The following is a 27,812-nucleotide window of genomic DNA, read 5'->3' as shown; positions in this document are numbered from 1 at the left end:
ATGACACCCTTCTTAGGCAGTGGGAGTCTGCAGTTCACCTGTCTTAGACCACAAAACAACTGACTCATTTCTCCCATCCACCAATTGATTATACCCATCACCCTCACCTGGCAGTGGGAGCCCAGACAAATCCTTCAGGGACAATGCAGCAGGAAAGCAAGAGACACAAACATTTTACAGCACCACGCCAGAGGTACAGAACTTAGAAGAACAGCATCCTCAAGGCACCCCTCTCAGTCTGATCTCATCACCCCTGGTTCTGGTCAGCATCCTTAGGTGATGCTGAGTCTCAAAGCCATGCCCTGTTTCCAGGTGCTTTTGCTGAGGGAATTTCCCAGCTCCAAATCCTATCCCTGTTTGCTTCTGTGTAGCGAGTCAGTCAAAGTCTGTGGCCCTGCCAGCAGAAAACCCATTGTTCCAGGACAGAAGAATCAGTATGCATTGATGGCCAGTGATGGATCTCTCCCTGTGAGTGATTTCCAACACATCCTGCACTCTAGCAGGGGCAGCAGTGCTCAGAAAGACTGATGCTGTCAGGATGGGCAACTTTTTCACTAGCATCTGGATGTTCTAAACCAACAAGGAGGTTACAATGGAAAACAAAGGTCTCAATGAAGGTGACAATCACAAAATTGCTAAAGTACACAGGCATGCTATGTCACCAGCCCTATACAAACCTAACTCTGCATTCACAAATTCTTTGTGAGTGAATTTCCCAGGTGTTTTTATTTTTGTTTGTTTGTTTTTTTTAACAGAAAATGCTGTTGGTAGGAGATTAGAAGTCATTTAGGCAGTTGTAGCTGTCAGACATTCATAGAAATGTAGGGCTGAGAGGGACCTCAAGAGGTCATCAAGTCCAGCCCTCTGTGCTAAGACAGGAACAAGTAAACCTGGAGCAGCCCTGCTAGGTGTTGTCCAACTTCTGAAAAACCTCCAATGATGAGGATTCCACAACCTCCCTTGGAAGCCTGGTCCAGAATTTAACTGCCCTTCTAGTTAGAAAGATTTTCTTAATCTATTACCTACATCTCCCCTGCTACAGATTAATCCCATTGCTTCTTGTTTTATCTTCAATGGACAGGGAGAACAATTTATCACCGTCCTGTTTATATCAGCCCTTAACATATTTGAAGATTGTTGCCAGGTCCCACCTCAGCCTTCTTTTTTTTAAGACTAAACAGGCCCAGTTTTTTTAACCTTTCTTCCTGTCAGGTTTTTGAACCCTTTGATCATTTTTGTTGCTCTCCTCCAGACCACGGCTGCTCGGGAGGCAAGTGGGGAAATTTTCCCCAGGCCCCGGGCCCCATAGGGGCCCCCACTAGAATATAATATTCTATATTATTGCAACCTTTTTTTATGGAAGGGGCTCCTGAAATTGCTTTGCCCCAGGCCCCCAGAAACCTCTGGGTGGCCCTGCTCCAGACTCTCTCCAATTTGTCCACATCTTTCCTAAAACGTGGATGTAATAAAATACAGACCAGACTTTAAATGTGACCTGCCCTTCTGGATGCCTCCTGAGTAAGCTGCCCCTTTCTGAGACCCTTCTCCAGCCCCAGGAGTGAACCCCTTCCAGGTGGCCAGCTCATGCCTCTACTTCTCTCTGGGGTGGGATCCAGAAATCCAGCCACACTCCAACTGAGTTACCAGTTTCCCCCTTCATGGGTGCCAAACCCATTACCTCTCAGGTCCAGATGTTCTTGGACTATGCCAAAGTTCCCTGTTGGGACCCTGTGGTCAAGAATAACTTGCAGTGACACAGAAACAGGAGTATTTGTCCAAAACATGCACAGTGCTTAGAGAAGCAGATTTTTAAAATAACAAAAAGACCTACAGGACCCATTGTCTTCCTTATGTTTGACATTCCCCTCCAGCCCCTTGGTGTCTCCTGTTCTCTCTGGACACCAAGTTACAGCTTGACCACTGCAGTTCCTGCCTCTCACTCTGTCTGTCTGTCTTTCTTCACCCTGTTGGCTCTGGGTCTTTTTGTCATGTTCCAGCAGAGCCAACCACTTCCTTTTTAACCCTTCAGGGTCTTTTGATCTCAGCCCTAGCCTTAGGAAGAGTAAAACCTCCTAACATGGATGGTGCTAGCCAAGTTGGTTCTTCCCCCAGTTGATGACCCAGCCTATTGTTGTCTTAACCCTTTGAAGTGGGTACCTCAGAGGCTGAATGACCCGTCATGGGTTCATTAACAGCACACGTTACAACCTCCTTTGCTTTAACATTACACAGTCATAGAATCACAGAGTCAGAAGAGACCTCAGAAGCTCATCTAGTCCACCCTCCTGCTTAAATCAAGATCAATCCCCAGACAGATTTTTGCCCCAGATCCCTGAATGCCACCCTCAAGGATTGAACTCACAACTGTGGTTTAGCAAGCTTATGCTCAGACCACTGAGCTATCCCCCCCAGAGTCAACTGCCAATATAGAACTAAAAAGGGAAACCAAATTATACATCATATTGTTAAGCAATAATACAGACATTTTCCGACTTTGTGACACCTCCCAAGTTGAGACACTTCAGTGGGGCTCAATGATCAGAAAAAAACAACTGTATTTATGGAAACAAAGAAGTTACTCTTGGTCAAGTATTTCCTCAGAGCCTCCTTGACTTCTTGTTCCTCAGACTGTATATGATTTGGTTGAATGTTGGAATAATGACCGCGTACAACAGGGCGAGGGCTCGATCGGTGTCGACAGAGACATTGGAACTGGACCTCATGTAGGTGATAAAGCCGCTGCAGTAGAATAAGATGACTGTGATTAGGTGTGAGGAGCAAGCGGAGAAAGCTTTGTGTCTCCCCTCTCCTGAGTGCATCTTCAGAATGATGCAGATGATGCTTGCATAGGAGGTGATGATTAAGATTAAGGGGACTATTGTGAACACCATAGTGAGAAAGGAAAGAATGGCATTGATGAGTGATGTGTCCGTGCTCATCAGCCTTAGCATTGGGAGGATGTCGCAGAAGAAGTGGTTGATTTTATTCGGCCCATGGAAGGGTAACATTAATATGGCTATCGTTTACTCACATGCCACCAACTTGCCCACGCTCCACACCATAGCTGCCAAGCTTAGGGTGACCTTTCTGCTCATGATGAGTGAGTAACGCATGTGGCTGCATATGACAATGTATCAGTCATAGGACATAACAGTCAGCAGGCCACACTCTGTGCTGCCAAAGAAAATGTAGAAGTACATCTGGACTGCACAGCCCAGGGAAGAAATAGCCTGCTTCTCTGACAGGAGGTTGGTCAAGGTCTTACGGATGATCACTGAAGTGTAGCAGATCTCCAAGACTGACAAGTTCCTGAGGAAGAAATACATGGGGGTGTGGAGGGCCAGGTCAGCAACCGTGACAGCAATGATGAGGCCATTTCCTGTCAGTGTGAAGAGGTAGATGAGTAATATGAGGACAAAAAGAAGGGGCTGCAGATGCTGGAGGTCTGAGAAGCCCAGAAAGATAAACTCTGTCACTGCTGTTAGGTTTTCCTCCATAGCTCGGTCCTGTTGAGACCACATAGGTATTTAGATCCCTTTCAGGGGTTTGCATGGGATCTCATAATAGATAGAAAGATAGATTAGATAGAATAACAGTTACATAATCAGCTTCACCCTGTCCCCTTTCTCATCTCTCTATGTTCACACAGCTCAGGTCTTCTATCCCTTGGATCTTACTCATCTCTAGTTGGCGATTCTGACACCCTGTCCCACACTCACCTCAGGAACGGACATTGGTAGCTGCTGTGTCCACTCCAGAGGGGGAGTTGGGCCACACCTGAGCGGCGCTGCGACCCCATGCACTTGGTCACAATGCCTGGAGTGGGGGGCTGGGTACAGCCCAGCAGGACAGGCACTGCAGGAGCCACCACTGCAGAGTGAGTCATGGACACACACAAAAAGTCATGAACAAATGGGAAAATCACAGAGTCTGTGACTTCTTTCCCATTGTGACAGACATGCAGCCCTATGAATGATTATTAAAGAGCACCTCCACATGTGTTCCCACTTCCCTACCTCACACAGTACCATCCCATTAATGAGAATGAGATACCAGAGTGTTGAGAGAATAAACACTAGACAAACCAATAACAAAAAGCCCAGACACATGGCTGGTCTCATTTAATCTTATACTTCACTGCCAGCAAATGTGGTTAGATTTACCTCTCACTGTTACTGGAACACAGCTGGACCAATTTCTGTTCTTCTTCACAGATAAGATTTTCCAGTGTGTCTGTCGGACTCTCAAATCTGGGTGAGATGAGAGAGAATCCTGTAGATGAATATATTTTAGGTGTCATTGAAAATGACATTGCAAATAGATAGAGTCGATAGGCAGATAGATGAATCATTCGTTACTATTAGTTACCTTGATAGAAAGACATTTTGCATAATACCTTTGAAAAGACAGAAAGAACAAAATTAAGACCAATTCTGTAGATTAGATACATAAGAGTAAATTAGATTGAGTGATTAGATGAAAGAAAGAGAGAGAGAGAGTGAAAGAGATTGTCTATTTTTCCTTCAATTCTGGAGATAATTTAGGTGTTGATGGCTCCATAAAATGAACTTGGGGTCATAATAGTAAAGAAGGAAAATGCCTCAGACTATCCCACAAATACTTTACTCTGAGCAGTCAAACCTTCCCACTTCTGAGCAGTTCCATCATTTCTGAAACTGACTTATCTTGACCGAGAAGCTTCTCTGCTAGTGAATCTCAGACATCAATCCTTTCTGTACTGTTCAGTGACTACTGGGATAAAATCCCCAGGGTTCTACTGACTATGGGTGCCTGAGAGAATTTTTAATTGTATTCTGTTTGTAAGCACTTTGATCAATTAAATCAACTCAGCAGTAAAGAAACTACCATTAAATTCAGAGATGGTCCAGTCCAAATTGCAATGTCAACTGTTCTTGTTGATCAAGGTCAGAATATTGGTTTACTCTCAGTTCTCCAAGCATTTACAGTAGACATATTCTTTATCTTGATTAAGATGTGTTTGTTGCAATAAGGGTCTGACACCTTAGACCCTAGACAATTTATATAAGCTTCTCAGGAACAGGCTTCTGAAGAACATGTAACAAGGATGTATAAACTGTATCTAGAAATGTCAAGAACAAATATAACTGATAGGTAGGCCAAAAGCTTTAAGCACTAATTGCCAGTGATCTCAACAGCATAGATCTTGGTGGAACTGGTGTGAGGTCTGACTAGACTTTAAGGAGATATGGTGTTCGCTTCATCATGATCTCAACATCCAACTGGGAACAAATTGCCCCTCCCCCTGTTGGCATTCTCAGGATGGAACTGAGAACTCACTGGACCATGGGTAGTTATTAACTCCCCTCTTATCCCTAGAGTGACTTCTTAAAGACAGAGCTGAGGCACACTGGTCAAGAGTGTGTGTAGGGAAATTCACAGTGCTGTTCCCATGCTGTGATAGATCTACAGAAAGCCAAGTACAGCATCCTCCAGGGATATCAGCTCTTCCCACTATTAATTTCTAAATCTCCAGTTCAGATCTATCCCCTGGCAGACATGACTCCACTTTGTTACCACATGATGGCTGCTTGTTGTCTCATGTGAAATGTATGCAGTGGTTCTCAAACCAGCTCCCAGCAGACAAGTTTCCATGTCTAAAATGTATTCACTAACAGCCTTGGAAATAATTTGCAAACTTCTTGTTAAGTTCATCTCAGCAGCCAAGGGCTAGTGGTGAAATTCACTGCAGTGTCATTCCCATTGGGGGTAACTTTCAGCGTAAACCGGACAATCATCTCCCTTACACTCCTTTAAAAATCCTGGCCTAAACCTGCAAAGGCCTTGAGTGGTGCACAGGCCTTGAGTGTATTTGACATGGAAGTATCATGGACAATGAACTAGCCTGCGACACATGGATGCAGGCTCCCCAAGGCAGGGCTGAAGCAGGTTAGTGGAACAGTGTGCTGGAACTGTCAGTACTTCAGCTATAGCCTGAGATGTTTGATGGGTCACTGGAGGAACTCTGTCCTCCTGTGTAGAGTTGCATTATTGCCTTTTTTTATAAGTTTTTTCCTCACCTTCCTCTTAGATGTCAGATCTTTGAAATGGACAAAGTTATGTCACTGATGGCAACAGTCTCAGCCTTTAGAGACAATCTTTTCTTGACCATGATTTTCGCCAAACATGATTATTAAGAAGAGGTGGTATATGAATAATAAAACCTCTGATTTATAAATATGTTTGTGAATAACATAGTAAGGACACTTCTCCAATGACCTGAGAGAAGTCTGTTCCAAGAAGATTGACTGTTTATAGGAAGTAGCTGAGCATCAGCTTTTCTGGGTTCAATTCCTAGCTCTGGGAGAGGAGTGAGTGTAGCAATAAAAGTGTGTTGGGTGGGTGGCTTGGGGGCAGACGGGAGTCAAGATTTTTAGAGAACAGAGCACATCAGGGAGCTGGATCTGAGTATGTATGTATGTCATAATCTCTCTCCTCCTTCCTGTGGAGGCCAACTGTCTTCTTTAATTGAAAGCTCTTCAGAGAAGGGACCAAATTTTCAATTATACCCTTATTATGGGCAGATCAATAGATCCCCTGTCCTGTTTGGATCATCTGAGCATGGGTATCACTCCCTACATGGTTGTAGACTTGGATTTTCAAAGGATCCTAGTGGATTTAGGTTCCAAAATGCAATTCAAAACCAAGGGGAGTTGGGTGACTGACAGTCTCAGCCTTTAATATTTTAGCCATATCATCAAGGTCTACAAAAATGACCGAATGACCATAGACTGGTGGACAGAGTCTGTAACTGGTTTCATTCCCCTGAAGAAAGTCTCAGTTTTCAACAGACTGGGAAGGACTAAGGAAAGGGATTCTTATTCTGGGACATGATTCCATTAAAACATGAAGGCGAAGACTCACAATCATCCAATTCCTATTGACTTTGAATGGCATTTGGGAGCTTCCTCAATTAGAATTTTGTGAAATTCCAAGTGGGCTGTCAATGTAGTTATGGAATACACATCTTGTACACCTTGACAAATTTCTTCACACCCATCCCATCAAACTTTTCACACTCTAGATGTCAAATTTGGTTCTCGCCCCTCAGTGCTGGTTGGTCAGGGGGCAGTGCTAAGAGACTTGATCGGGGCAGTGCTAAGGGGGGCATGATGTAGGTCCTGCATCCAATGAGCACCTGCTCTGGGGCACAGGCAGGAACTTTTGGTGGTAGTTCCTCCTCTCCCTTTGACCAATCAGCACTGAAATCCAGAAATCACAATTGTCAATATCTCCTGAAACCACTTCCCAAGGCATGAGTTATGAGTGTTTGGTTTTATCTCCAGCCCCCATGACACCTTCTGCATCCTGCCCACACTCCCATCTGTCTGTTGGTCTCAATCTAGGGCTCCATGCAGGTCCCATGGGAGCGTTAGCCAATTGGTGGGGCCTTGTGGTCAGTGGGGCCCTCAAACCCCAGACCAAACCGAGAAGGTATCTAGGTCAGAATCCTGACCTCTAGTCAGTCAAGTATTGACAACTTTTGCATCTCCAATCTATTTTGAAAATCACCACCTGAATAGATAGAGTCAATAGTTAAATAGATGAGTCATTTATTTCAATGACAAGTATCAGAGAGGTAGCCACGTTAGTCTGGATCTGTAAAAAGCAACAAAGAGTTCTGTGGCATTTTATAGATTAACAGACGTATTGGAGCATAAGCTTTAATGGGTGAATACTCACATGCATCTAACAAAGTGAGTTTTCACCCGTGAAAGCGTATGCTCCAATAGGTCTGTTAGTCTATAAGGTGCCACAGGACTCTTTGTTGCATATTTTGATGAGTTAGCTTGAGAGAGATAATGATGCACAGTCCATTTCACCATGATTGCACCATCGCACTGGCACAATATGTGTACCCCATAATCACTCCTACAGAACTGTCATTTATTTCATAGTCTTTACTATTTATTATTCATATTTCAGGATCAACTAGCATTCCCAGTAATAGACCAAGACAACATGGGCTAGATTCACAAAGGGATATAGATGTTCCAGTGCTAATCATTGAAGCAGCTGACTTTTAGTACCTAGAAATTCACAGGGATTCACAAAGACTCAGTTTATGCACCCGACTCCCTATACAATGAAAGGGGAAAGGTAGGCACCTAAAAATGGGATTGACAAAAGCCAGCATGCTCAGGGGTTCCTCATCTAGGCTAGCCAACGGGAGATTCCAGGGAGGTGCCTATCTGTCAGCTGTGAACACTTTCTTGGGGTAAGGCACCAAAGGTGTTTTTCGCAAGAGGCCTGGGGAGTGAGAAGGATGCCTCATTCATCACTCTTAGCTCAGCCATTTGGGTACTCAACTAGGAGGCGAAAGATCCAGCTTCAATTTCCCCCTCTGCCTTAGGAGAAAAGGGATTTGAACAGGGAACTAACACTTCCTAGGAGAGTACTATAACTTAGAAGAGTACTATAGCTATTATTCTTGTTTAATTTCCCCTTCTTTTCCCCTCACAAAACCCATTCAGAAGTTAATATGCTTCCTTGAGAAGTTCATGCTTCTCTTCAAGGCTGCCCTCAAGGAATGTTTCATCTGCTGGTTTCTCATGCTGAAGATGAAGGGGCTCATGAGAAGGGTCACCACTCTGTTGAGCAGGGCCACCAGCTTGTTGAGTGAGATGTCGCTGCCTGAAGGCCGGACATACATGAAGATGCAGCTGCCCATGGCCCATAGTCCATGATGATGTTGATGACGTGGGAGGAGCAGGTGGAGAAAGCCTTGTTGTGTCCTGAGTGGGATGTTATCCTGAAGATGGTGGCAACAATATAAGTGTAGGACACCACCGTCAGAATCAAGGAGCCCAGCAGGATGGTGGAGGAGGTCATGAAACTCAGCAGCTCCACAAAGCTCGTGTCCACACAGGACAGCTTGACCAAGGCCAAGCCATCGCAGAAGAAGTGGTCAATCTGGTTGGCATTGCAGAAGGGCAGGGTGATGACCGGGATGGTGGGGATGATGGCAGCCAGGAACCCCATTGCCTAAGACCCCACCACGAGCTGGAAGCAGAGCTGAGCATTCATGACCATGGTGTAGCGCAGTGGGTTGCAGATGGCCACATAGCGGTCATAGGACATAACAGCCAGCAGGACAAACTCACTGTAGCCCAGAAGGAAGTAGAAGTAGCACTGAGTGATACAAGCCAGGTAGGAGATGGACCTGTCACCTGTCAGAAAGCTGGAAATCACCTTGGGTAGGACAGAAGATGTAATAAGGATCGCCAAACAGGAGAGGTTCCAGAGGAAGAAGTGCACAGGGCTGTGGAGGTGACGGTCTAAGAGGATGATGGTGATGATCATGATATTGGCAGACAAGATCAGCAAGTAAGAGGCCAGGAAGCCAATAGCAATGTGTCATTCCAGATGGTGGGGGTAGAGGAAGCCAATGAGGGTGAATTCGGTCATGGTGGTTTGGTTCCGCATGTCTACACTAGGTCTATCTGTGAGGGGTAGAGGGAGGATGGAGGGAATAGGGAATAATGTGTCAGATGAACAGGAGAAAAGAAAAGTAGAAAAACAATAGTAGAGAAGAGGAAAGAAAAGATCAGAAGAGAACATAAAAGGAAAAAGAAGAGAGATAAGGAGGAAAAAATGATAAACTGTAGAGGAGGAAAACAAGGGTGAAATAAGAAAAGTGAAGAAGACAAAAGAACAATACATCAAATAAAAATTTACCCTGTGGGCAATGGGTGGGATGGGAAGAACAAGTCAATGTGAGAAGGGAAGGGAAGACAATGAGAAGAGGAAACAAATGGCAAACAGAAGAGGAAAGAAAAGTGGAGGAGAGAAAAGTCCCCAAAATAAAGAAGAGCAGAGCTGGGTGGAATTGTTTCCCTGGGCAAATTTTTTACTTTTTTTGGGTGTGGGGGAGAGAGGGGAAGAAAAAAGAAAAGTTTTCTTCTGAAAGCTCTTCAAAATTTCTGGTTTTTATTTTCTTAATGAAAAGTCAAAAATTGTCCACAGAAAGCAGACACTTACCACAAAGGTTTTAGTTTAATTGAAAACGCATTTCTTTTTTTTTCAAAAACAGTTTCGATAGAAATATTTGGACTAGCCTTAAAAATAAGGAAAGAAAAAAAAGTAATAAGAGTGAGTGGGTGAGATTCTGTGGCTTGCGTTGTGCAGGAGGTCAGACTAGATGACCATAACGGTCCCTTCTGACCTTAAGTCTCTGAGTCTAAAAGAAAGGACAAGTAAAATTAAAATAAAGGAACAGAGAAAAGCAAGAAAGGAAAGGAGAGGGTGAAAATAAAAGGAGAGAAATGAAGAAAGAAAATAAAAAGGAAAGGAGAAAAATGTAGGAACCAAAAACAAAAGGGAAGGAAAGAAAAAAAGCAAAAAAGAAGAAAAAAAGATGAGTGAAAGAAAAGAAAGGAGAGAAAGGAGAAAGGGAAAATGAAAATATAAGAAAAAAAGTTATCAAAATGAAGATAAAAGATATTTTAAAAAGGAAAGAGAAGAGAGAAAAGAAAAACAAGAAAAGGAAATAAATAAACAGAAAGGGGGGCAGAACAGCTACTCACGTTAGTCTAGGTCTGTGATGTTAGGAAGATACCATAAGGTCAAGCTGGCTACACACAGATTGAGCCCTGTGCCTCAGTCATCACCAACTACTGTAAAACAAATTCTTGTAGGGTAATTTTTTAAATTCTAGTCCCTGCTCTTTTGGATTAAATACTAAAGTAGTTTATTCTGAACGTCTTCAAAGAGTGAAAAGTAATAATCATTCTGATTTTTCCCTTCCTGTCAAGCCATGAGAAGCCCTCAAACAGCACCTGCAACATCAGGGTCTTTTGACTTGTCCAGCGGGTATTGTCACATCTAAGCGAATTGTACTTTCATATGTTGACTCTAGTTCTTCTAGTCTCACAATCTACTTGCCATTCTCTGTGAAGTACGTCTGCCTCAACTGGGTGAGGCTGATTAGTTTTAATGATCACAGGTACCCTAGGAGATCCACTCACTGGAGAACCCCAGAGCTACTTTTTGAGATGTACATGGAAAGATAAAAAATCATGACACTTTCCAGGAAATTTTAACTAGGTTACCATCTGTGAACCCAACTACTGGTACCTTTCAGAATGTTTTAGCCTTTGCTAATATGTCATAGACTCACTAGTGATGGCAGAGACCTTTAATGTGCAATTTAATTCATTTCATGTGCCTCCTACCATATAATTATTGTGCTCCTTACACTTCTTTGGTATGCAGCATAGTCCAGTGGGTTATGCACTGGTCTGGGAAACAGGAGATGCTCACTTCTAATTATTTGTATTCCATTTGCTCAGTGCAGGTCCTTTAGCACTAAGACTCAGATCCAGAAAAGCATTTAGGTGCCTAACTACTGCTGTGACAATTGGGCCCATCATTTTTGCCTGCTTGGGAATTAACTATGGAAAGTTTACTAATAAATGTTATAAACAGGTTAAGTCCCAACCGCTGCCTCAAATGAAATGGGATTGGAAGGACTTTAACAATAATAGCTGCAGCCCATCTCAACTAATTTCTTCACTTTCCCTCCAAAGGACAGTTATTACCATCTTTGATGCCATCTAGGAGACTGACAGATAAGGGTGGTTGTTTTTTTTTCCCTTCTAAAACTCTCTTCAGCTAAAAGGACAGGGAGCGAGGGACATTGTTAACATGAAAACCTTATTTAATACCTTACCTTTCAAATGCTTTAACTATGCTTTCATCTTTTCTTTATCCTTAATAAAAGGTTAAAAGGATTTTAATGGTGTGTTTGCCATGGGATTATGCAGGCTGAGGTCTGTGTGTATCAAACCCTGAACCTTGTTTAACATTGTTTGATGTTGGACAGTGACAGGGTTATGGTAACACCTTTGACTTTTTGGGCCCACATATTCCATCTTAATTAACACAACACTACTACTTTAGACACCTACGTTCAAAATTTAAGCAGCACTGAGATCCTCAAAGCCTCCACTTAGCTGTTGCCTAACCCTGTAATTATCTTCATTTACTCGATGCCTAAAGTTTTGCTGCAAAAGTCCCCTAACTGCTTATGTTTCTGCTTCTAAGCATGCACACTGCTGCCTCACTTGAGGTGCCTCGTTGCCTCTCAAGTCTGACTCCCAGCCGGATCCTCAACCAGGTGAACATAGGCATTGCTGCACTTCTTTCTCCTGTAGGACTTCATCTGGTAGGTGGGTTCTGAGCATGCCAAAATCCACACAAAACAGCGGAGGGAGAAAGGAGGATTTCCCTCATAACTAGGCTAGGAGGGATTCAATTTTTATTGGTGAAAATTAATAAATGTCGATTTCACCAAACACCCACAAACTAATGAAAAAATATTGCCATTGATAATCAAAATTGACAGATAGACAAAGTAAGAAAAATGCTACCTGAGAACTTATTACAGTTTGATTTAAGGATATTTACTTTGCATATTTTTACATGTGATGTTGACAATGTGTATTATAACATTTTGTAAAGCTTTAACTTTTTGAAAGTCAGTATCTACTGTCATTAAATAATCATTGTATGATCCCCTCCACCATAATTTCCTGCAATTGTGAAAATTTAAAAAGATAAACATTGTGGTGATGGGGGAGAGCTTAAAACCCCTGATTTTGCAAAACTCTGAAATCCTAAATCAATAAAAATTGGGGGGGAGCTTAAAAATAAACATCAATAATATTGCTCAAAATTACTTTTTTTTAAGAAATCAATTCTACCAACTCGACTCATAACTTGTAACCCAGGGGTAACGACACATATGAGAGATGAGGGATTCTATGTTCCTAACTTCTTGTTTCTGGTTTTCACTGAGTGGCCAAGGCTCAGATCCACAAACAGACTAAGGCCTTGCAATGTGTGGCAAGACCTCATTTTAAGAGACCAAGACAGCCAGTGGATCCACATGTCCTGATTAAGCACTCAAGCTCCCTATACAATGAATGGGAAGAGACAGGCACCAAAGAATGGGATCTACAAAAGCCATCATGCTAGGCAGGGAGATGCTTAAATTAGCCAAAGCCAGATGCTGATGAGAGGGATGTGTCTTAAGCCTGCCCCTCTCAGGGAGTTCAGCTCCTAAATCTGGGCTGGAGGTAGGCACCTAGCTTTTTCGGATTTTCAGATGTGAATCCTCTCTTGTCATTTTTTGCAAGACATGACCGGGGAAGAAGAAGCAATGCTTTATAGCTTTTAGCCCACTTGTTAGAACACTCACCTGGGACGTTAGAGACCCAGAGAGGGAATCTGAACCAGGGCATCTCACACCCCCGGTGAGCAATTGAGCTAAAGGTCCCCTGCTGTCCCCTGTGTGGATTTGGGCTACTTCAGAGCACTTCTACTGGATCAGACCCTGCAGATGAGATAGGCTAAGAATTGCCACTATGAATGACAATGAATAATCATTGGACCAGGGACAAGATCATGAGGATGACTCTCAAGCCTAGTGTTTTGAGCATTCACCTAGGATGTAGAAGAGCTAAGTTAATGTTTCTGTTTATTATTTATACATAGTGGAGCAGCTTCAACATCAAAGACTGAGAAAGAGCCCTACACTAGACCATCCCATAATCCAATGATTTGGGCTCTCTTTTGTAGTGTGGAAGACCCAACTTCACAGATCTTCTCCACATAAGGTGCGGGGGCAACTGTTGGGTTTTCTATAGCACATTGTGGCCAATAGACTTGGGTCAGGTCAAAACTTTATGTAAGCGGGGGAATGGTCCCACTATTATGAGGAATTTTCCTGGCTTCTGCACTATCCCGGTGAAGTGGGCTAGCGAAAGGATCTGAGTCCTCGCTCCCACTTCCTTTACCCAGAGGCCTCCCTGCCCTTGAGGACTCCCTTTCCATTCTCCTGTCTGGCAGAGTCTTCATAACCCCAACAAGGCTGGGCCCAGGATTCCTGGGGGGCTCAACCCCCAACCCTGCTGTGGTCACCCAGGACAGTGGATAGGGTGCCCCCACTTCCGGGTACTCTCTTTGCACTGCGCACCTCCCTAACCCACTGATCACATCATACAGTTTAAAGCAAATACAAGTTATTTAATTAACAATTTTAAAAAAAGAATAAGGAAAAATGGAAAAGGTTAAAGGAAAACACATCATCCCGCTCTGTGCCAGGGACCATCACAAACAGTGTCTCTGGACATCAGAGCAATTCACAGTCTGTTTCTTGCAGGTCCCAGGCCTCCTTCTCAGGACCTGGCTGTGCTGCAGGGACTCTGTGGGTCAGACAGTTGCTCTGGTGGTGGCCACACTCTCTCAGGCTCTTGGTGGCAGGACCCTTCTCCCCAGTGTCACCCCTGCTCTGTCAGGGCTATGATCACCCTTCAAGTCTGGCATGCAGAGCCTCTTGGCTGAGGCATCTCCCTGTGCTGAGCCCACTGCCCATGGTCCCCTCGCTCTCCCCAGCTGCTCAGCGCACCCAGCTCCAGACTGCTCCAGCCCCAGCTCCACACTGCCTCAGTACCGCTGCTGCTGCTGCTCTGCCTTCAGCTCTCTGGGCTGCTTCTCTGGCCTCCCTGGCTCCAGTTGCTACAGCTCTGCTCCCAGGGCAGGTCTGCTCTCCAGGCTGCTTCTGTGTCTCTCTCTCAGCTCTCACCTGCTTCCTGGGTTGCTTGTCTGGCCCCTCTGGCTCTGGTTGCTGCAGCTCTCCTCCCAGGGCAGGTCTGCTCTCTCTGGGCTGTGCTCTGGCTTTTTGGGTTGCAGTTCTGTTCCCAGCAGCTTAGCTTGGGCCACTACTCTCACCTTAGCTCAGCTCCACTCTGTCTGACCTAGGCAATTTCAGCTCACACGGAGGATAGGACCCACCCTGGCCTTCTGTCTCTTTGATTAGCCTGCCCGCCCTGTCAATCAGGCTGACCTGGAGCATTGGCCTCTCACCATTGTTCCTGGGGACTGTCAGTCTCAGGGTCCTGATTTACCATCGATCTCTCCCCTTTTAGTGCTGGGAGCTAGCAACTAAAATACCCCCACTGAATGTTAGCAAGGGGATAACAGTCCCCTTACATTTATTTGAACCAAAAGCATTTCTTGAGATTGACAGTCATTGTTAAAGCAGTAGATAGTAACAGATAGGCAGAAAAAGGTTAGGACAAGTTAACTCTGAGGAAGCTGAGTCAGGAACTCTGGGTTGAGAATTGGCCCTGGGCCATGGGAGAGGGAATCTCAGAGAACGGGGCCCAGGAGCATTTGAGGTGGAGGGTTGTGAGAGGGGAGGAAGGGGATTAGGGGCTGAGAGTTTTGTTTGGGGGTCTGAGCTGTATGAGGCAGAGGGAAGGAGACAACCGGGGACTAGAGTAAGAACATTCAGGTGGTGGTGGATGCAGCAGAGGCTGGAGTCAAAGGGCCTGAATCTCCTCTCCCTGAAACCAGACATACGTCACTGTAACACCATGTACTTACCTTGAGATGAATGACTGGGAAATCAGCCCTATTGACTCCAGTGGAGTTACTCTTGATTTACACCAGGATGAGTATGAGAGGGTAGCCGTGTTAGTCTGGATCTGTAAAAGCAGCAAAGAATCCTGTGGCACCTTATAGACTAACAGACGTTTTGGAGCATGAGCTTTCGTGGATGAATACCCACTTCCTCAGATGCATGTAATGGAAATATCCAGGGGCAGGTATATATATGTGTGCTAGCAAGCAAGCTAGAGATAACGAGGTCAGTTCAATCAGGGAGGATGAGGCCCTGTTCTAGCAGTTGAGGTGTGAAAACCAAGAGAGGAGAAACTGGTTCTGTAATTGGCAAGCCATTCACAGTCTTTGTTCAATCCTGAGCTGATGGTGTCAAATTTGCAGATGAACTGAAGCTCAGCAGTTTCTCTTTGAAGTCTGGTCCTGAAGTTTTTTTGCTGCAGGATGGCCACCTTAAGGTCTGCTATAGTGTGGCCAGGGAGGTTGAAGTGCTCTCCTACAGGTTTTTGTATATTGCCATTCCTAATGTCTGATTTGTGTCCATTTATCCTTTTCCGTAGAGACTGTCCAGTTTGGCCGATGTACATAGCAGAGGGGCATTGCTGGCATATGATGGCGTATATTACATTGGTGGATGTGCAGGTGAATGAACCAGTGATGGTGTGGCTGATCTGGTTAGGTCCTGTGATGGTGTCGCTGGTGTAGATATGTGGGCAGAGTTGGCATCGAGGTTTGTTGCATGGATTGGTTCCTGAGCTAGAGTTATTATGGTGTGGTGTGCAGTTGCTGGTGAGAATATGTTTCAGGTTGGCAGGTTGTCTGTGGGCAAGGATTGGCCTGCCACCCAAGGCCTGTGAAAGTGTGGGATCATTGTCCAGGATGGGTTGTAGATCCTTGATGATGCGTTGGAGGGGTTTTAGCTGGGGGCTGTATGTGATGGCCAGTGGAGTCCTGTTGGTTTCTCTCTTGGGTTTGTCTTGCAGTAGGAGGCTTCTGGGTACACGTCGGGCTCTGTTGATCTGTTTCCTTATTTCCTCGTGCGGGTATTGTAGTTTTGAGAATGCTTGGTGGAGATTTTGTAGGTGTTGGTCTCTGTCTGAGGGGTCAGAGCAGATGCGGTTGTACCTCAGTGCTTGGCTGTAGACAATGGATCGTGTGATGTGCCCGGGATGGAAGCTGGAGGCATGAAGGTAGGCATAGCGGTCGGTGGGTTTTCGATATAGGGTGGTGTTAATGTGACCATCACTTATTTGCACCGTGGTGTCAAGAAAGTGGACCTCCCGTGTAGATTGGTCCAGGCTGAGGTTGATGGTGGGGTGGAAGCTGTTGAAATCATGGTGGAATTTTTCCAGAGTCTCCTTCCCATGGGTCCAGATGATGAAGATGTCATCAATGTAGCGTAGATAGAGAAGGGGTGTGAGTGGACGAGAGCTGAGGAAGCGTTGTTCCAGGTCGGCCATGAAGATATTGGCATATTGTGGGGCCATGCGGGTGCCCATAGCAGTGCCACTGATCTGGAGATATATATTGTCATCAAATTTGAAATAGTTGTGTGTAAGTATAAAGGCACAGAGCTCAGCAGCCAGTTGTGCTGTGGCATCATCAGGGATAGTGTTCCTGACAGCTTGTATTCCATCTGTGTGTGGGATGTTTGTGTAGAGAGCCTCTACATCCATGGTGGCTAGGATGGTGTTTTCTGGGAGGTCACCAATGCATTGTAGTTTCCTCAGGAAATCAGTGGTGTCGCGGAGATAGCTGGGAGTGCTAGTGGCATAGGGTCTGAGTAGAGAGTCCATATATCCAGACAGTCCTTCAGTGAGAGTGCCAATGCCCGAGATGATGGGGCGTCCAGGATTTCCGGGTTTGTGGATCTTGGGTAGTAGATAGAATAACCCTGGTCGGGGCTCTAGGGGTATGTTGATTTCTTCTGGTGTTAGTGTAGGGAGTGTCCTGAGTAGATGCTGTAGTTTCTTAGTGTATTCCTCAGTGGGATCTGAGGGAAGTGGCCTGTAGAATTTGGTATTGGAGAGTTGTCTGGCTGCCTCCTTTTGATAGTCAGACCTGTTCATGATGACAACGGCACCTCCTTTATCAGCCTCTTTGATGATAATGTCAGGGTGGTTTCTGAGGCTGTGGATGGCATTGCGTTCTGCACGACTTAGGTTGTGAGGCAAGCAATGTTGTTGTTCCACGATTTCTGCCTGTGCACGCCGGCGGAAGCATTCAATGTAGAGGTCCAGGCTGTCATTTCGACCCTCAGGAGGAGTCCATGTGGAGTTCTTTTTCTTGTGCTGTTGGTGGGAGGGCACCCGTGTATCAGTGCACTGTTCAGTGTTGTCCTGGAAGTATTCTTTGAGTCGGAGACGGCGAAAGTAGGCTTCCAGATCGCCACAGAACTGTATCATGTTGGTGGGGGTGGCAGGGCAGAAAGAGAGTCCCCGAGATAGGACAGACTTTTCTTCTGGGCTGAGTGTGTAGTTGGATAGATTGACGATATTGCTGGGTGGGTTAGGGGTACCACTGTTGTGGCCCCATGTGGCAGGTAGGAGTTTAGACAGCTTACAGTCCTTTTTCCTTTGAAGAGAGGTGAAGTGAGTAATGTAGATCTCCTGTCTTATTCTAGTGAAGTCCGTTTGTATAGAAGTTTGGTTATTAATGAGAGTCTCCAGGTTGGAGAGCTCTTTTTTGATGTTTTCCTGTTTGCTGTATAGGATGCTGATCAGGTGGTTCCTCAGTTTTTTTGATAGAGTATGACATAATCTCTCACTGTGGTCTGTGTAGTATGTAGATAGCAGTGGATTTTTTACCTTTAGTCCATTTGGTATGATGTCCATCCGTTTGCATTTGGAAAGGAAGATGATATCTGTCTGTATTTGTGCAAGTTTCTTCATGAGGTTGATGGATTTCCATTCCATACGGCTAAATGCAGTGCCTTGCATGGTGTCAAGTATGAGAGGGTAGCCGTGTTAGTCTGGATCTGTAAAAGCAGCAAAGAATCCTGTGGCACCTTATAGACTAACAGACGTTTTGGAGCATGAGCTTTCGTGGATGAATACCCACTTCCTCAGATGCATGTAATGGAAATATCCAGGGGCAGGTATATATATGTGTGCTAGCAAGCAAGCTAGAGATAACGAGGTCAGTTCAATCAGGGAGGATGAGGCCCTGTTCTAGCAGTTGAGGTGTGAAAACCAAGAGAGGAGAAACTGGTTCTGTAATTGGCAAGCCATTCACAGTCTTTGTTCAATCCTGAGCTGATGGTGTCAAATTTGCAGATGAACTGAAGCTCAGCAGTTTCTCTTTGAAGTCTGGTCCTGAAGTTTTTTTGCTGCAGGATGGCCACCTTAAGGTCTGCTATAGTGTGGCCAGGGAGGTTGAAGTGCTCTCCTACAGGTTTTTGTATATTGCCATTCCTAATGTCTGATTTGTGTCCATTTATCCTTTTCCGTAGAGACTGTCCAGTTTGGCCGATGTACATAGCAGAGGGGCATTGCTGGCATATGATGGCGTATATTACATTGGTGGATGTGCAGGTGAATGAACCAGTGATGGTGTGGCTGATCTGGTTAGGTCCTGTGATGGTGTCGCTGGTGTAGATATGTGGGCAGAGTTGGCATCGAGGTTTGTTGCATGGATTGGTTCCTGAGCTAGAGTTATTATGGTGTGGTGTGCAGTTGCTGGTGAGAATATGTTTCAGGTTGGCAGGTTGTCTGTGGGCAAGGATTGGCCTGCCACCCAAGGCCTGTGAAAGTGTGGGATCATTGTCCAGGATGGGTTGTAGATCCTTGATGATGCGTTGGAGGGGTTTTAGCTGGGGGCTGTATGTGATGGCCAGTGGAGTCCTGTTGGTTTCTCTCTTGGGTTTGCACATCCACCAATGTAATATACGCCATCATATGCCAGCAATGCCCCTCTGCTATGTACATCGGCCAAACTGGACAGTCTCTACGGAAAAGGATAAATGGACACAAATCAGACATTAGGAATGGCAATATACAAAAACCTGTAGGAGAGCACTTCAACCTCCCTGGCCACACTATAGCAGACCTTAAGGTGGCCATCCTGCAGCAAAAAAACTTCAGGACCAGACTTCAAAGAGAAACTGCTGAGCTTCAGTTCATCTGCAAATTTGACACCATCAGCTCAGGATTGAACAAAGACTGTGAATGGCTTGCCAATTACAGAACCAGTTTCTCCTCTCTTGGTTTTCACACCTCAACTGCTAGAACAGGGCCTCATCCTCCCTGATTGAACTGACCTCGTTATCTCTAGCTTGCTTGCTAGCACACATATATATACCTGCCCCTGGATATTTCCATTACATGCATCTGAGGAAGTGGGTATTCATCCACGAAAGCTCATGCTCCAAAACGTCTGTTAGTCTATAAGGTGCCACAGGATTCTTTGCTGCTTTTACAGATCCAGACTAACACGGCTACCCTCTCATACTTGACACCATGCAAGGCACTGCATTTAGCCGTATGGAATGGAAATCCATCAACCTCATGAAGAAACTTGCACAAATACAGACAGATATCATCTTCCTTTCCAAATGCAAACGGATGGACATCATACCAAATGGACTAAAGGTAAAAAATCCACTGCTATCTACATACTACACAGACCACAGTGAGAGATTATGTCATACTCTATCAAAAAAACTGAGGAACCACCTGATCAGCATCCTATACAGCAAACAGGAAAACATCAAAAAAGAGCTCTCCAACCTGGAGACTCTCATTAATAACCAAACTTCTATACAAACGGACTTCACTAGAATAAGACAGGAGATCTACATTACTCACTTCACCTCTCTTCAAAGGAAAAAGGACTGTAAGCTGTCTAAACTCCTACCTGCCACATGGGGCCACAACAGTGGTACCCCTAACCCACCCAGCAATATCGTCAATCTATCCAACTACACACTCAGCCCAGAAGAAAAGTCTGTCCTATCTCGGGGACTCTCTTTCTGCCCTGCCACCCCCACCAACATGATACAGTTCTGTGGCGATCTGGAAGCCTACTTTCGCCGTCTCCGACTCAAAGAATACTTCCAGGACAACACTGAACAGTGCACTGATACACGGGTGCCCTCCCACCAACAGCACAAGAAAAAGAACTCCACATGGACTCCTCCTGAGGGTCGAAATGACAGCCTGGACCTCTACATTGAATGCTTCCGCCGGCGTGCACAGGCAGAAATCGTGGAACAACAACATCGCTTGCCTCACAACCTAAGTCGTGCAGAACGCAATGCCATCCACAGCCTCAGAAACCACCCTGACATTATCATCAAAGAGGCTGATAAAGGAGGTGCCGTTGTCATCATGAACAGGTCTGACTATCAAAAGGAGGCAGCCAGACAACTCTCCAATACCAAATTCTACAGGCCACTTCCCTCAGATCCCACTGAGGAATACACTAAGAAACTACAGCATCTACTCAGGACACTCCCTACACTAACACCAGAAGAAATCAACATACCCCTAGAGCCCCGACCAGGGTTATTCTATCTACTACCAAGATCCACAAACCCGGAAATCCTGGACGCCCCATCATCTCGGGCATTGGCACTCTCACTGAAGGACTGTCTGGATATATGGACTCTCTACTCAGACCCTATGCCACTAGCACTCCCAGCTATCTCCGCGACACCACTGATTTCCTGAGGAAACTACAATGCATTGGTGACCTCCCAGAAAACACCATCCTAGCCACCATGGATGTAGAGGCTCTCTACACAAACATCCCACACACAGATGGAATACAAGCTGTCAGGAACACTATCCCTGATGATGCCACAGCACAACTGGCTGCTGAGCTCTGTGCCTTTATACTTACACACAACTATTTCAAATTTGATGACAATATATATCTCCAGATCAGTGGCACTGCTATGGGCACCCGCATGGCCCCACAATATGCCAATATCTTCATGGCCGACCTGGAACAACGCTTCCTCAGCTCTCGTCCACTCACACCCCTTCTCTATCTACGCTACATTGATGACATCTTCATCATCTGGACCCATGGGAAGGAGACTCTGGAAAAATTCCACCATGATTTCAACAGCTTCCACCCCACCATCAACCTCAGCCTGGACCAATCTACACGGGAGGTCCACTTTCTTGACACCACGGTGCAAATAAGTGATGGTCACATTAACACCACCCTATATCGAAAACCCACCGACCGCTATGCCTACCTTCATGCCTCCAGCTTCCATCCCGGGCACATCACACGATCCATTGTCTACAGCCAAGCACTGAGGTACAACCGCATCTGCTCTGACCCCTCAGACAGAGACCAACACCTACAAAATCTCCACCAAGCATTCTCAAAACTACAATACCCGCACGAGGAAATAAGGAAACAGATCAACAGAGCCCGACGTGTACCCAGAAGCCTCCTACTGCAAGACAAACCCAAGAGAGAAACCAACAGGACTCCACTGGCCATCACATACAGCCCCCAGCTAAAACCCCTCCAACGCATCATCAAGGATCTACAACCCATCCTGGACAATGATCCCACACTTTCACAGGCCTTGGGTGGCAGGCCAATCCTTGCCCACAGACAACCTGCCAACCTGAAACATATTCTCACCAGCAACTGCACACCACACCATAATAACTCTAGCTCAGGAACCAATCCATGCAACAAACCTCGATGCCAACTCTGCCCACATATCTACACCAGCGACACCATCACAGGACCTAACCAGATCAGCCACACCATCACTGGTTCATTCACCTGCACATCCACCAATGTAATATACGCCATCATATGCCAGCAATGCCCCTCTGCTATGTACATCGGCCAAACTGGACAGTCTCTACGGAAAAGGATAAATGGACACAAATCAGACATTAGGAATGGCAATATACAAAAACCTGTAGGAGAGCACTTCAACCTCCCTGGCCACACTATAGCAGACCTTAAGGTGGCCATCCTGCAGCAAAAAAACTTCAGGACCAGACTTCAAAGAGAAACTGCTGAGCTTCAGTTCATCTGCAAATTTGACACCATCAGCTCAGGATTGAACAAAGACTGTGAATGGCTTGCCAATTACAGAACCAGTTTCTCCTCTCTTGGTTTTCACACCTCAACTGCTAGAACAGGGCCTCATCCTCCCTGATTGAACTGACCTCGTTATCTCTAGCTTGCTTGCTAGCACACATATATATACCTGCCCCTGGATATTTCCATTACATGCATCTGAGGAAGTGGGTATTCATCCACGAAAGCTCATGCTCCAAAACGTCTGTTAGTCTATAAGGTGCCACAGGATTCTTTGCTGCTTTTACCAGGATGAGTGAGAGGGAAATCAGTTGACTGTATTGAATTATTTCTAACTTTTCTTACTGTTGGTACATTTGGGTGCTATTTATTGTGCACGGCTAGAGATCAAACTGGGGCTCAGATCCTCACACCGGGAACTCCAAAGCTCAGCAGAGTTCAGTCCACCTACTCACCCTTGGGGGAAATAAAGTGGCAGCGTTATCAACCACAATGTTTAGTTCTCAGTTAGGCATCAGCCTTTGAAGTGGTTGGAGTCACGCCAAACAGATTGCACTGTGAATTTGCATGGCGAAAGGAGGAGCTGGTTGAAAGCTGTTTCTGACTCGCAGCCCCATGGCTGCTGAAAGGAGAATGTTCTGGATAACAAACCTAGGCTGGAGAACTTCCTATCAGAGGAATACCATCTCCTTTTATGGCTGCCTGGCTCAGTCTTACTTCTATTTCCTGCTGGGCATTTCAGAGAATATCTTGTTGGCCATGATGTCCTGCGATCAATATGTGGCCATATGTTACCCACTGAACTATAGCACCATCATGAATAGAAAGGTCTGCGTATGGTTGATGATGGGATCATGGATGTGGGGATTCTTCTCCATCTTGGTCCTTACCATGATCAAACTTGAATTGCCCTGTTGTGGCCCCAACATCATCAACCATTTCTTCTGCTACCATGCCCACTTTTTATACCTCACCTGTGCCATCATCCAGCTGGTGCAATTCATCGACTTCATCATCTCGCTGTCTCTGTTGCTAGGCTCCCTGCTGCTGATGGTCATCTCCTACTTGTATATTATCTGCACCATCATCCGTATCCCATCTACGAAGTGCAGGGAGAAGCTTTCTCCACCTGTGTGTCTCATTTCACTATGGTTACCATTGGGTACAGCACCTCCATCTTCATCTACATCAGGCCCTCACAAGTCCCCTCTTTGGGGGCTTGTCCCCTATCTGGTACTGAGAGAAAATCAGATGTGGTTTTGTCCAGTATCACGGACTAGGGAATCATGCAAGGTCACACTGGTGGATGAGGACACAGCTTTCCCAGAAGTATCAGAATGTCCGATATTCTAGGAATACATCAGTGGCCAACCTAGTTGAGGGCAGACTTGGGCAACATTTTTCCAAGCCATTGGCAGATTGTTTAACTCAGCTAAAAACATAGCAGCATCTGTCAATGGGAGGGAAATGATTGAGATACACCCAGAAAATCATGGTAGGTTATCCGCACCACATGCTGGAGAGGAAAGCGAACCCCCCGCAAGGTCCCTGCCAATCTGACCAGGGGGAAAATTTCTTCCTGACCAACACATGATGATCAGTTAGACGCTGATCAGGTTGGCAAGAACCAGCCAGCCAACAACCCAAGGGAGAGAGATAATGGCTCAGTGCCACCTCAGAGCCCTGGCACATCACACCCAATGTTTCAGAGATTAAAAAAAAAGTCCCAGAATACACTGGATGGGGGGGAAGAATCTCTTCCTGATAAGACATACACTGCAAGTGGAACCTAGGGTTGCTGAGCCCTGCCCTCCAGCCCCGTCATACAATCTCACTCAGACATGTGTCCAGCTCTCTCTTAAAATGAATTTGGTCACTTGCCCCTCACAACTTCTATTTGGAGGCTGCTCCAGAATCTCGCCCCACTGGTTAATAGAAACCTCCTGGTAAATTCTAGCCAGTCTCCCCATCACTCACACGACCAAATGTACATGTAAGCCAGGCTGATACAATCTGGCTTCTCAGGTTCCAATGAAGCCACTCTTGATTTATGCACACAAGCAAGACAACTCCAATCATTGTTTTCAGTGGCCATGGAACACGTGCTAGGGGCCAAGCAGTGTACCGGGTATTGTTTTCGCACAGAATGAAACTCTGATTCCTTTTCTGCACACAATATACACCCATTTAACTCCATAACTGGACCAGCTTTTCTACTGGTGAAAGTCACCCCAGCAGCAGTGATATCAGGGGAATTAATCTGGATTTGCATTGGTGCAACTGAGATCAGAATGAGACCCAGTTGTGTGCAAGCTGTTTGGTCATGGAAATCACGGACATTAATGAACAAATACTACAAAAGCAAACTTTTATTAGAGAAAAACAGAAAATTAATTCTTAGTGAATTACTTACACCCAGTCAGTCTCCTCAGAGCAGCTTTCATCTCCTTGTTCCTCATGCTGTAGATAATTGGATTCATGATTGGTGGCAATACAGAATAAAGAACAGCCATCACAAGATTCAGAGCAGATGGGGAGTTGGAGGTGGGTTTTAGGTAGGCAAAGATGCCAGTGCAAACAAGCAAGGAGACCACAGTGAGGTGAGGAAGGCAGGTGGAGAAGGCTTTATGCCGGCCCTGCTCAGAGGGGATTCTCAACACTGATTTGAAGATCTGAACATACGACATAGTGATAAAAATAAAGCAGCCTAAGACTAAACATATACTAAAGACAATAACCCCAACTTCACTCATATATGAGTCAGAGCAGATGAGTTTGAGTAGCTGGAGGATCTCACAGAAGAACTGATCCACCATGTTGCCTCCACAGAAGCTCAATGAAAATGTGTTCCCAGTGTGTAGCACAGAGTATAGAATCCCACTGATCCAGGCACCAGCTGCCATTTGGACACAAGCTCTGCTGTTCATCATTGTCTCATAGTGCAGTGGTTGGCAGATGGCCACATATCGATCATACGCCATGACGGTAAGAAGGGAATAATCTGCTACCAGCAAGAAGAGGAGGAAAAAGACTTGAGTAACGCATCCAGCATAGGAAATGGACTTGATGTTCATGAGGGAATTGGCCATGGATTTGGGGATGGTGACAGAGATGGAGCCAAGATCTACGATGGACAGATTCATCAGGAAGAAGTACATGGGGGTGTGAAGGTTGTGGTCGAAGACTATAACCATGAAGATGAGAAGATTCCCCATGAGGGCTGTCAGGTAAATCATTAGAAACACCACGAAGTGCAAAATCTGCAGCTTCCGAATTTCAGAGAATCCCAGGAGAAGGAACACAGTCACAGTGGTTTGGTTGGACATTTTCGTTCTCAGGATGGGGAAAACAGCCCCAGTGACTCCAGTGAAGTAACTCCTGATTTACACTGGGGTGAGAGCAAGTAGAATCAGCTCAATGGACTCCAGTGGAGTTACTCCTAATTTACACCAGGGCGATGGAGAGAAGAATTAGGAACAATTGCTTTCAAGGTATTTGTATACCTCTGTCACCCAGAGGTGGGCGAACTCTGGATAACAGTTTACAAATGTTACTACTCTCTGTGTACCGAGGTGAATTGGGGGACTGCCTGGCCAGATTCTGCTGCTGGGGCACTGCTGTGAATGTGGGTAATTTCACTGCATGCCATGGAATTACTCCCACTTTATACTGCTCTAACCTGGAGCAGCATCTCACATGGAAGTGACCCAACCCAGTCATAATTACACGGTAAACTTGAGTTAGGAATACAGCCTAGGAGCTCTGATGCTCCATCCCCTGTTCTAGACAGTTTTCCACGCTCACTGTGAGAGACAGATGTTCCGATTCCCTTCTGCTTCTCTAACCACTCAACTAAACTCCCTTCCAGAGCTTGGAAGAGAACCCAGGAGTCCTGACTCCGAATTCACCCCCTGTACTAACCCAGTAAATCCAAAACCCATCCTGGAGCTGAAAATACAGGCCAAGAGTTCTGGCTCTACCCACTGGACTCAACTCCCTCCCAGAGCTGGGAACACAAGTGACGTGTCATGACTCCCAGTCCCCTCCTCTAACGACTGCATCAGACTGTATCTCATCCTCTGTCCCAGTGATTCTCCATTGCCATCATGAATGACTGCTGCGAGTGACAATGGAGAGTCACTGGGCTAACGAATTCAAGTGAGAATGATTCTGCAGCGTGGTGCTTGAGGCCCTCACCTGTTGTCTGGAAGATTTTAAGTCCCTGCTCCAGTGACTAATTATTCATAAAAAGTGGAACAGCTTCAATAGGAGAGACTGAGACAGTCTCATTTCAGAACAGGTGATAGCCTAGCGCAGGGGTCGGCAGCCTTTCAGAAGTGCTGTGCTGAGTCTTCATTTATTCACTCTAATTTAAGGTTTCGCATGCCAGTAATTCATTTTAACATTTTTAGAAGGTCTCTATAAGTCTATAATATATAACTAAACTGTTGTTGTATGTAAAATAAATAAGATTTTCAAATTTTTTAAGAAGCTTCATTTAAAATTAAATTAAAATGCAGAGCTCCCTGGACCGGTGGCCAGGACCCAGGCACTCTGAATGCCACTGAAAATCAGTTTATGTGCCACCTTCGGCATGCATGCCATAGGTTGCCTACCTCATGCCAAGTGGCTCAGGTACCCTCCTGTAAAGGGAGAATTCAAACCCTTTCTTCTCATCAGTCAGAGGGAAGGATTGAACCTGAGTTTCTCACAAGCCAGCAGAGTGCCCTAACCACTCAGCTTCAAGTTATGAGGGGCTCCTGTCCCACAGTCCTTATGAGACACAGAAGTAGAACACCCATATCTGGTTCCTCTCTTCTACACACTCGACTGAATTTCCACCCAGAGCCACACATAAAGCTCAGGAGGCCTGGCTCTCATCCCTGCTTCTCTTACCCACTAGCCCCCAATCCCTTTCCAGAGCTGGGGATAGAACCCAAGAGTCCTTGCTTCTAGTCACCACTACTCTTTGCCACTTTACTCAACTGCCCTTGCAGCCTTTTAATAGACAGAAGTAACAATAAACTGAGAACTAGACACAAATTGATTGACAGATAGATTGATTGATTGATTGATAGATAGATCAACAAACTAACAGAGAGACACAATCAAGAAAAGACCAGATACAGAGAGAGACACAGAGAACTAACAGCAACTAACAGATAGATAGAGAAGTAAAAACAAACTAATTGAGAGAGAAAAGTACAAAGAGACAGACAGACAGTAATTACAACAAACTAATATATACAGAGAGAAAAGTATCAATGAGCTGATAGTGTTTATCACAATTTTTGGACTATTTTAATGTAAACCCCTTAATCCATTCTAAAAAACTGTCTGTCAATTTC

General features: G+C 45.3%; 1 protein-coding gene and 2 pseudogenes across 1 annotated transcript; all 3 read right to left on the bottom strand.

The window, feature by feature from the left end:
* Window positions 1-2,538: 2,538 nt before the first annotated feature.
* Window positions 2,539-3,521, bottom strand: LOC127032134 (olfactory receptor 10A7-like; annotated as a pseudogene).
* Window positions 3,522-8,499: 4,978 nt separating this feature from the next.
* On the bottom strand, window positions 8,500-9,465 carry LOC127032506 (olfactory receptor 49-like; annotated as a pseudogene).
* Window positions 9,466-24,869: 15,404 nt separating this feature from the next.
* LOC127032565 (olfactory receptor 14A16-like) lies at window positions 24,870-25,790 on the bottom strand. Its single transcript, XM_050919862.1, has one exon. It carries the CDS (start codon window positions 25,788-25,790, stop codon window positions 24,870-24,872), a length of 921 nt encoding a protein of 306 aa, XP_050775819.1.
* Window positions 25,791-27,812: the final 2,022 nt, after the last annotated feature.

The sequence above is a fragment of the Gopherus flavomarginatus genome, chromosome 12 (assembly GCF_025201925.1).
Source record: "Gopherus flavomarginatus isolate rGopFla2 chromosome 12, rGopFla2.mat.asm, whole genome shotgun sequence".
NCBI lineage: Eukaryota > Metazoa > Chordata > Testudines > Testudinidae > Gopherus > Gopherus flavomarginatus.
This window is presented reverse-complemented; position numbering and strand designations above follow the sequence as displayed.

Excerpts from the sequence above, each read along its gene's own strand:
- LOC127032565 (XM_050919862.1), bottom strand. The coding sequence starts at position 25,790 with ATGTCCAACCAAACCACTGTGACTGTGTTCCTTCTCCTGGGATTCTCT.